The sequence below is a fragment of the Sinocyclocheilus grahami genome, unplaced genomic scaffold, assembly GCF_001515645.1.
Source record: "Sinocyclocheilus grahami isolate Dianchi unplaced genomic scaffold, SAMN03320097.WGS_v1.1 scaffold344.1, whole genome shotgun sequence".
NCBI lineage: Eukaryota > Metazoa > Chordata > Actinopteri > Cypriniformes > Cyprinidae > Sinocyclocheilus > Sinocyclocheilus grahami.
The window spans coordinates 2,307,432-2,319,157 of NW_015505523.1; the positions used below are offsets into that span (position 1 = coordinate 2,307,432).

The 11,726-nt window shown below is 40.3% G+C and overlaps 1 protein-coding gene across 1 annotated transcript; it reads left to right on the forward strand.

Moving 5' to 3' along the window:
- The first annotated feature begins 4,693 nt into the window (after positions 1 to 4,693).
- Positions 4,694 to 5,960, forward strand: LOC107548140 (olfactory receptor 2M3-like). Its single transcript, XM_016228694.1, has 2 exons — positions 4,694 to 5,036; positions 5,332 to 5,960. The coding sequence occupies exons 1-2, from the start codon at positions 4,694 to 4,696 to the stop codon at positions 5,958 to 5,960; spliced, it is 972 nt and encodes a 323-aa protein (XP_016084180.1).
- Positions 5,961 to 11,726: the final 5,766 nt, after the last annotated feature.

Sequence of the window (11,726 nt, forward strand, 5' to 3'; positions counted from 1 at the left end):
GGCCAAGATGGCCGCCACGGCTGAGTCCCCGGCCAAGATGGCCGCCACGGCTGAGTCCCCGGCCAAGATGGCCGCCCCGGCTGAGTCCCCGGCCAAGATGGCCGCCACGGCTGAGTCCCCGGCCAAGATGGCCGCCACGGTTGAGCCTCTCCATGTCGCGACTCTCCCCAAGTTTTCCCCTAAGGATTTTTTTTTGGGGGGGGGCTATAGTAGCCAAGCTCCTGCGAATGTGGAGCTTGGGCCAAGACTCAAAGGACTGATTGCTAGTGTGATGGACCCACCTCTGATGTCGGTGCGAGCTGCAGGCATCCCGGCGACGTCAGCACTCTCAAGCCCCACCATCTTAGAGGTCATGCCACACTCTGCGGCCCTTCCTGTAATGGCGGTCGCCATTTTTAGTGTGTGGGCTGCACACTGCACACCTGAGTCCTCTCCTGTCCACGAGTCCGCTCCAAGGGCCTTTCCTGTGCCTCCAGAAGTGGTAGCTTCCGCTGCAGAACCTCCAGAGGTGGCGGCATCCGCTGCAGAACCTCCTGAGGTAGTGGCGTCCGCTCACGAACTCACTGTCTGTCCTGCCACGGCCATGGAGGCCGTCCATGAATTCACTGCCTGCCCGGTTACGGCCACGGAGGCCGGTCACAAACTCACAGACTGTCTTGCCACGGAGACCGTTCATGAACTCACTGCCTGCCCTGTCATGGCCATGGAGGCCATTCATAAACTCACTGTCTGTCCTTCCACGGCCAAGGAGGCCATTCAAGAACTCTCTGCTTGTTCGGTCACAGGCAAGTGGTCTGTCCATGTCTCTGCACCGCCATGGTGGTTGTCTTAGTCATGTGTCTTGTTTCCCATTGGTTTGTTCTTGTCATGTGACCCTCTTGTTTCCTATAAGTAGCTTCATGTTCCCATTGTGCCTTCGTTGTGTATTGAAGTTGTAACTCTGCTGTTGGTGTGTCTAGTCTGTTCATGTCAAGTTTGGATTATTGTTTGGATCACCTTGTAAATAAACTGCACTTGGGTTCTCACTACACTCGCCTCCAGTGGATTGATCATTACAGTATGTTTACAGACACAGAAATTTTCATTTTTCATTTTGCCAATAAAGCCTGTACTGCAGCAATTCTGTCACTTTTCTTTTACATTCTATTTTTTTTTTCAATGTATTTTTATTTCGAACTATTAAAAATAGAAAAGGAAAAAAACTCATAAATATGCAAATAAATACCAATAAACAAACAAAAAAAATCAACAAATACATATTATTATTATTATTTTTTTTTACATATATTCAACCTGTTCGAAATAAAAAAAGGGTAGGTAGAAGCCCTAGGCTTATTAAATCCTACCCTCAGTAATTACCAATACCAAATCACTATTCAGCCATAATAAACCATACCATTTTGAATAATACAAAAATACTAGCCCAAATTACATCCTACTTTAAGATAAAGAAGACAAACAGAAACAAAATCAAGCAGCATTGACAACAATGATGAAATTCTCACTCACCCCCCACTTCTGTATTTATCAAAAATAAATCTTTTATAGCTACTTTTAAATTGCAACATAACACTTTCTTTGATATATCCGTTTAATCTATTCCACAATATCACCCCACAAATCGAAATATACATACTTTTGAGTTTTGTCCGTGCATTTTGTTGTCTCATATTTAAAGCCCCTCTCAAATTATAACACCCCTGTCTATCTGTGAATAATTGTTGTATATTTCTAGGCAGCTGTTTATTTTTTGCTTTATAAACTATTTGTGCAGTTTTAAATTCTACCAGATCATTAAACTTTAAAGTATGAGATTTTAAAAACAATAAATTGGTATGCTCATAATATCCTACTTTATTTACTATCCTAATTGCTCTTTTTTGTATTGTACTTAGCGTTTGTAGGGTGGTTTTGTAGGTGTTGCCCCATACTTCAACACAATAATTTAAATATGACAATACAAGTGAACTATACAGAATATAAAGTGCTTTCTCATTCAATACATGCCTTGCTTTCGCAATTACTCCAATACTCCGTGCTACTTTTGCTCTCACATGTTTAATGTGGGGGTTCCAACAGATTTTATAATCAAGAATCACCCCTAGAAATTTATTTTCATATAATCGTTCTATTTCAACATTATTAATCATTACTTTTACTTGTGTATCAGTTTTGCGGTTTCCAAACAGCATACATTTAGTTTTATTTAAATTTATCTATAATTTATTCAAGTCAAACCACATTTTTATCTTATTAATTTCTGCCGTGACCACCTCCAAAAGCTGCTGCAGATTTTCCCCAGCACAGAAAATATTAGTATCATCAGCAAAAATCACAAATTTTAAGAGATTTGTCACCCTACATATGTCATTTATATACAATATAAATAAATTTGGACCCAAAATCGACCCCTGTGGGATGCCACATGTGATATCTAAACACTCTGATCTATGTTCCCCAATTTGTACGAATTGAAGTCTGTTACTTATGTAACTTTTCATCCAATCAAGTACAACCCCTCTGATACCATAATTTTCCAATTTATTGATTAATAAACGGTGATCAATTGTATCAAAAGCTTTTTTCAAATCTATAAATACTCCCACTGCAAAGTTCTTATTATCTATAGTACTAGTAATATTTTCAATGAACTCCATTAATGCCATGGATGTGGATCTGTTCGACCTAAATCCATACTGACTATCAACTAACAATTCATGCTTTTCCATAAAATTTTCCAGTCTATTAACGTACAATTTTTCCAATATTTTAGAGAACTGAGAGAGTAGAGACAATGGCCTATAATTAGTAAATTGATTTATTTCTCCAGCTTTGTATAATGGAATGACTTTGGCAATTTTCATTTTACTTGGAAATACACCTGTTTTAAAAGACAAATTACAAATATAAGTTAACGGTTTAACAATTGCCCCAATGATTTCTTTGATTAAAGCCATATCAATGTCGTTCCAGTCTGTGGACTTTTTATTCTTCCATTTGCTAACAATTTCAATAATCTCCTTTTCGTCAGTTGGTTTCAAATACATAGAATTTGGATTTTGTTCCATAAAATACTGATGACTCCTTCACTATGCTGTACACATACGATCTAAAATGAATCCACACATTTACACACACACACAAAAATTTAGAGTTCAGCTGACTGAATTATTATTATTATTATTTTTCTTTTTAATGGATCTCATATTGTATGTTCTATACAGGTCGAACTGAGACATGACAAGTAATGCAGTTTTTGTAATGCCATTAATTGTTATCATTTTGACAGTCTATGCACTATGATCGACCATATGTTCCTATTGGATAGAACAGGGCTGTCCAAACTCGGTCCTGGAGGTCCTGCAGAGTTTAGCTCCAACTTGCCTCAACACACCTGCTAGTAAGTTTCTAGTATGCCTATAAGAGCTTGATTAGCTGGTTCAGGTGTGTTTAATTGGGGTTGGAGCTAAACTCTGCAGGACACCGGCCCTCCAGGACCGAGTTTGGGCACCCCTGCTAGAAAGCCTGTGCCAATGTTTTGACTGAATGACTCGATTTTGATTTGGGTTTGCTGTGTTTTGATAGAGTTAGTAAATGTAGAAAAAGGTATTTGGCATTTTGAAACGTAGAGTTTGTATTTATTTAACAAAATGTGGTTTTGGCCAGAAAATTTACTATTTGGCTAATTGTGTGATGTAGGTGTGTTGCTGTGTTAAGAGTTTAGAAAAAGTACTTTAAGTATTGGTAAACGCTTGTTAGCAATTGAAAAAAACTGTAAATGATTTTTTAGCAGCAAATCAGAATATTAGAATGGTTTCTGAAGGATCATGTGAATGGAGTAATGATTCTAAAACTTCTAAATCATAGGAATAAATGACATTTTATAATATATTCAAATAGAAAACAGTTATTTTAAATAGTAAAAAATTTCACAATATTACTGCTTTTGCTGTATTTTGGATCAAATAAATGCAGGCTTGGTGAGCAGAAGAGACTTTACATTTAAAATATAAAAAATCTTACTGTTCAAAAACTTTTGACTGGTAGTGTATAGCAAAATAATGTTTCGCCCCATATACCAAAAGCCCAGTCACTGTTCTCAATCATGCCATTAACACAACAACCACATAACATTTATTTATATATATTTATTCCTCAAAATCAGTCTTCTGACATTGATGTGGCAGCATTTATTGTCTGTTGCCCTATTGTGATGGACAACATACTTAGACCATTCTTATATGGATAGATAGATAGATATTGTATGTACAAATGTACATTTTCAGTTCACTCTAATTGATTTGATAACAACGTATTACAATGTATTATTATAATTTTGAATTACATGACATACATTTTCACTTTAAAATCCCACTCTATGTGACTATTAGCCCCCACCCACAAACACTTTTTCCCCATCTCTCTCTTTCGTTCAATCCCTCTCATACTTTTACAGCTATCTAAGTTCAGAATCTGAAGCAGACAGAAGGCTGATGTCTAACTTATTCACGGCAGAAGGGCAACACGTTTGTGTCTGAGGTCTGTTATGTCTTGCAAACTTTTAATTCCTCTCTAATTCATGAAACTGAAAGATAGAAAACATTCATTGGGCAGGATCATGAGTCTAACTGCATAATTTATACTGTATACTGGTCTCATCAGTATTGTTTCTCTGTTTCTTGTCTTTCAGCTTATGGCAGGGTCTAAAGGCACAATTGGGGATGCATCTTTCACTCATCAGCAAGTCTTTAAGCTGGATATGGATGCTGCCACCAGCACTAAAACGGCAGTGGCTGTGTTAACATCTCTGTTTTTCTGTTTTGTAAACTGTGTCATGCTCTTTGCTCTAAAAAGCAAGCGCATATTCCAGGAGACGCCGCGCTACATTCTTTTTGGCCACATGCTTATGAATGACTCTGTGCTTTTGCTGGTCACAACTATTATGTACACATTGGCTCTCTCTTTTCTTCAAATACCTAAATCAGTTTGCACTCTGTTAGTCTTTATATCATACTGTACGTTCTTTAACGCTCCTCTGACACTAGTGTAGTACTCCTAAAAAGAAGTATAATAAAGATGAATAAAGAAAACCGAAAGAGAGCGCTGCAGTGATGGCTTCCTTCATGGCATGTTTACTCTGAATGAAGCACATCACCTACTGAAGCGTGCGATGACGTCATACGCAGGTATGCCAAGTGAAAATAATTAATTCAATAAATGCACATGGGAAATTAAACACTATTTAACAATATTAGAAAAATAACAATTTTATAAAATGGATTCAATGACAATATACCACCTAACCATAACTTGTATTCACTATTCAATATATCACACTAGCACTGATGTCTCTGGAGCGGTACGTGGCGATCTGCTTCCCTCTGAGGTACTGCAACATCGCCACACCAAAAAGAACTGGAATCGCCATAAGAATCATCTGCTTCCTTAGTTCTATCAATATTATAGCTGACATTATTCTTGCTTTAAGTGTCAACCCCAATTATTTAGCAGATATTGCATTCTGCACACTAGAGAAATTGTTTATAGCCAAATGGCAGATAGATAAATCTCAAGGGTTTGATGTTCTTTATTTTGTGTCTGTTGCAGTGATAATTATTTTCATATATATTAGCATTATGATCACAGCCAGGTCTGTTTCCGCTGATAAAGATTCTGCTAAGAAAGCTCTCAAAACGGTGCTCTTGCTCTTGATTCAGCTGGGACTGTGTCTCACCTCTTTCCTGTATGCAACAATAGAGAGAACACTTTACACAGTGATTGGAAGTGGCTCTTCTCTCTTCATAAATCTGAGATATTTAAATTATCTTACTGTTCTTATTCTACCGCGCTGTCTGAGTCCTCTGATCTATGGTATGAGAGATGAAGCCGTGTGGCCTTTATTTAAATATTTTTTCTGCTATTGTTCAGGCAAAGTAAGGCCCTCTGTTATCATACATTAATTGTATGGTATGAGAAGATATGTAATAATAATTTGATATGCAATGTAAATACAAAAATTATTTATAATATTATTGTATTATATATATATATATATATATATATATATATATATATATATATATATATATATATATATATTCATATAATATTGCTATATAGATACATCATTTTAAAAAGAATTGGTAATCTTAAAAAAATGAAAAGAAATGATCAAATGTTGTACCCATGTGTGTTTGTTTGGTATATGGACTGTGATTTTCAAATGTTGTGTAAAACATGTGGAGTACTGTGTACCAATGCTGTATACAAATGCATTAAAGCTCACTCTAAAATATGACATGGTGATAAACAGGTTTTGTGTCCTCAGGAGTTTTACAATTACATAATAATTAAACCTGTTAATGCCCTCAAGCAATTAGCAAACTCTGAGATTATACAAACATCTCTGCCAAATGTTTAAAGATTTTTAAAAGTGTCAGTGATGTACACATATGTGCATAATTTAACATACTATTTATTATTTATTTTTAATTTTTTCTATTTATTTTTCATGCTTTCTTTTTTTTACATTCCATCATACAGAAACAGTTGTTGACATGTTATAACATGCCTGGCAGCACTGTCTCTTGCACAAGAAAAAAACTAGAAAAAAAGAATAATGAAAAGCAGGAGTGCCATATTCTATATATTCTTTATAAAATATATGCACAGAGTCTATTTTGTGCACTTGTACACTGTTAAAGCGAGACTCATTTAGGGTTTTTGTATCTACAAACTGCACATATTCATATTTAAATAACCCACTCTTATCTGAGCTTATGTTAGAAAAGCAGTGTATTATTGCGTATTATTATATATACAATGATCCTAAAACAGTTCAGCACTGATTTGTTGAATATTTAAATTTTGTCTGTAGAGTTGAGCTTACTTATATTCTCTGTAACCTTGTATAACTTGTACAAATAAATAAATAAATGTTCTTCACTTGTTCATTCTACAGTAAAATAACTATAATAAAGCTTCCAAAATGTAATATCTAAGCCATGTGAGGTATTTTAACACAAACATTAACTGAGATGCAAGATAGTGTCAGTTGCGTTACAGGAGGAAGCCACATTTGTTCTTCCACCCGCTCCTTTCGAAAATATTGCATGTTTAGTTGTTCAGTCATTTTCACACACATGCACACTCTTTAAAAACATGTAAAAGCTAAACGACATTAGCTTGTTTTCAGAACTCCATTTCTGATAAAAACTCTTTCAGTTATTTGTCACATGCAACATTACAAACGTAACAGATTTGCAGATTATCATGAGTTGTATTGTCGTTAGTCACGTTGCGCCACTCGTGCCCGGTGTAGACTGTTTTTTGGTGTTTGCATGACAACATGAAATGCATTCTCCAGTAAACGCTATGCAAAAACCAGGGCATACACTCTTAAAAATAAAGGTGCTTCACGATGCCATAGAAGAACCTTTTTATCTAAATGGTTCCATAAAGAACCTTTAACATCTGAAGAACCTTTCTGTTTCACAAAAGGTTCTTTGTGGCAAAATAAGGTTCTTCCGATTACAAAAAGGTAAGAAAGAGATGGTTCTTTACAGAACCTTTGACAGAATGGTTCTTTGTGGAACCAAAAATGGTTCCCTGAGTAGGGAACGAGACACTGCGTCCTCTAGGGGTCGCTATGGGGAACGCCTCGCCGTGACCCGTGTCTGAAGCATACATTGAAAAAACCCCAACAACACATTGGCCGGTGACAGCCATGACGTCACTACTGGTGCAACTATAGTATAAATAGGCGCCTGGAGAACACATCATCCACTTCTTCATCCGAAGCATGGCAAGAAACCTCGAGCACGCAGTGTCTCGTTCCCTACTCAGGGAACCATGGTCACATACTTAACCTGAGACGTTTCTTTTCATGGGAACTTTGAACTGCGTCCTCTAGGGGTCACTACGGGGAACTGTATACCACCATGCTGAGGGGAGTGCATGCCAGAAACCATGGCGAGCACTAAGTACCAACTCTACCATATTGCCATGGGAGTTGCCCCTGGGACGTTAGACGGCTGTCAGTGACATTATTCCCTATGGCCAAAGGCCTAGGCTATATACCCTAAAGTACTTACATGTTAGGGCCAGAACTCCTGGGACCGGGGGTAGAGCTCAAGGCTTGGAATCAGGAATAGATTCCTTTAAGGGAATACGACCAAGAGCTTAGACTCATACTAAGTCTTGGCCTGTCACACAGGGGCTACCGCACGCTCTGCATATGCTGAAGGAACTGTCTCAACAGACCCCTAGTAGCAACACCCTGTTAAAGTAGGTATCCAGAGGATACATAGGTGGAGTGGTGCCCAAGGTGGAACCGGGGTTTTAAACCACTCAGAAAGAGCATGAGGCTGCTGCGCGTAGCTCTTACCATACAGGATTTTAGAAAAGAACACAGAGTACTAGTGTGCGAACTTACCACAGTGTGGATTTTAGAAAGTGTACAAAGACTTCACGTGCACACTTACCATAACATGGATTTTTAAATATATCGTTCTAAGGGGTTCTCGTTGCACTCTGAAAGAGCAGCCCATAGATGGAAATAGTGCATCCCAAAACACTATGTTTGAGAAGTCATCAACTCAATCTAAGGCTTAAAATGCTGGAGTGGCTAGCAGTAAATCTGTAGCTGAGGGAGCAAACATCCAGCTCTCAATCGAGAGGGAGCTCGACCTACAGCATGTTCCAATGGTCGAACAGCTAGCAGTTACTTAGCTGAGGGAGCAACACCCCCAGATCTCAAACGAGAGGAGGCTCGACCTGCAGCATGTTCCAAAGCTGGAACAGCTAGTAATAATTTACTTAGCTGAGGGAGCAACACACCCAGTTCTCAGTCGAGAAGGGGGCTTAACCTACAGCATGCTCCAATGCTGGAACGGCTAGCAGTAATTTACCTTAGCTGAGGGAGCAACACACCCAGCTCTCAGCGAGAGGGGGGCTCGACCTACAGCGCGATTGTTAGAATCAGAAGGGTAAGCGTACTGCAAGCTAGCCAAAAAACTCAGCGCATCAGAGAGGCAGAGAAAAGGCCTAGTTCGCCTGATGCTGCTGGTTCCAGGTGCTCTGGGAAAAACAGAGAACTCAACTCTCACGTGAGAGAAGAACTCATAATTCAGAAGGAGTAGCGTGCTCATAGGTAACCCTTTGATAAAGGGGGAGCACGGCTCAACAGTACCACGAGAACAGCCCATGGAGCGAGGAATCCAACTCCTCAGAGAGAATTAAACGTTCGAAAGAAAGCACCATGCTCACAATAACCCTCAATGGTGAGGGGAGTGATGCTAGTTGAGTGGAGCCCAAGGTACCAGGGTCTAAACCGACTCAGAGAAAGGGAACGAGGCTAATAGTGCGTAACCCTTACCATACAGGATTTCAGAAAAGTGGGCAAAGCATAACGTGCACACTTACCACTTATGTGGATTTTTAGAGAGTGCACAAAGCTTAACGTGTGCCCTTACCATAGTATGGATTTTAGAGTTTTCCAAGCATCTGCTCACAGATACCCGGAAGTACTGAGCCAAACGGGAGAGGCAAGCTCAAATGCAACCCTCTAAGGTGAGGGGAGCACTGCCTGAAACAGCATTACACAAGAAGGTGCTCGCAAATGCCACCTATACTTCCCGCTCGATGCCTCAGCAAGAGGGGATATCCTGGTGATTGGGAGGCCCCTCAGGGCGACCTAGATACGGTAGACCAGACAGGGCACCCTGGAAGCATAAGCCCAGCCCGGACGTCCAGGAAATGTTTGCAGTGCCGTGCTGGGGGCCTAATGATCAAGAAGGCCCCCGCAGAAGCCTGTGACCTGGCCGCATGATCCAGGAAGTATGAAGCCGAAACCCGGCTTATCGTACCGTCTGGACATATATTGACGAGTGAAATAAACACTGCAAGTCGAGCACCCGGTTTCTGAACCCAGTAGAGGGGGTGCTCACCGAGGACCTACCATAGAAAAAGGACAGAAACACACAGGTCCCAGGAGACACTGCAAAGAAAACTAGCAGAAGGATTAACACACAACCACCAGCGCATTAAATACACATATATACATTTATATATACAGTATATATATATATATATATATATATATATATATATATATATATATATATATTTAAAAAAAAAAATTTTTTTTTTAGAAATGGATCGTTCTCACACACCATGGTTCCCGCGTCGGAGCCTTGTCCGAAGAAGCCTCTGGTCCGGACCATCAGTAAGGTGGTCACTATGAAGCCATAGAACCAACCAAACATCATAGGTCCAGCATAGGAGACTGTAATGCAGGAAATTCCCACCTAACCTCGGTCAGGTGGAGAGATGGTGGTTACAGGGGAATTAGGAAGGGGAAGATAAGGGCAGATGTAAGACCCCGAAGGAAATGAGTAGATACTGAGGTATCACTCTGATTCGGACAAAAGCGTCTGTGACCCTGTCTGGATCACATCCCTTAGGTCTTTTACTTACCTTCCTTTGACCCGCGATTCTTCCTACCCCTACCCGCGGGCTCTGATCCTCAAACCGAGACGGGCCAGGACCCCTGAGTTGTTCGGGCTCAGACCTGGACCTCCTTTGATGCAAGACCCCCGAAGGTCAGCCTGATATGCTTGGTGCATCACCATCGTGTGCAATGAAGCGACAGCCCGACCTGCTGCTGCTGCGTATGCCCTGCCATTTGAGCGAGATGTCAGGAGGGAGTCTTAAGAGAGGATGTCTCACCCATAGAGAGATAGCTGGCCAGCGTCTCTCTATAGGGACATCTTCTCATAACCGCTTTCGCGCATCGCCTCGATGTTGGCATAACTCGTATGCTGGAATCGATGGATGCGTAAAGAAAAACGGCCTCTTCCATTTCTTCTCAATCTCTGTATGGAAAACAGGAAGAAAGGAAGGCTCACCTGAGCTGGAGGGTTATGGCCAGAAAAATAACGTTCATCGAGATGACCTCGCGACGTCACTTTCTTCGCCCGCTTCACGGCAAGTAAAGCCTCGGCGTGGCGCGATCCATAGCTTCCAAAAACTCATCATACGCAGGGCAGGAGGATTGGGAAGGCTCAGCCTTAGCTTCTTTCCCCTCCTCAGACATTTCCTGCTTTTGCTGGGCCGAACCCAGCAGAGCACTGACCCCTGTATTAGACGATGTTAATGAAATAACATCATCCTCCAGCGACTCACTCTCGTCCACAGCCAACGATCACGAGAGGGAAAACCCCTCTTCAAACTCATTGGCCAAATCCATCTGCGATCCCCACAAGCTCATTCTGAATCGTGGGAAGCAGATGGAAAACAACAGTATGTGAAACAATTCAAAGTTTGCGCCATAGAATCTTTAAAGGGGCCATATGATGCGATTTCAATGTTTCCTTTCTCTTTGGAGTGTTACAAGCTCTTGGTGCATAAAGAAGATCTGTAAAGTTGCAAAGACTAAAGTCTCAAATCCAAAGAGATATTCTTTATAAAAGTTAAGGGTCAGCCACACCCTCCTAAATGGCTCGTTCTAACATGCCCCCACATATCTACGTCGCTATGTGGGAAGATTTGCATAACGCCGCCCAAATGTTCATGCAAAGAAAGAAGGCGTAACTTTTATTCTCGCTGTAGTTTTGTTGTTGCCGCCATGTCGTAAAGACGCTGTGTGCTTCGTTGTGAAAGCGAAACTACTTTGTTTGGTCTTCCAAAAGAGGACGATATCTGCTTAGTCATGCCTGGAGCTGATC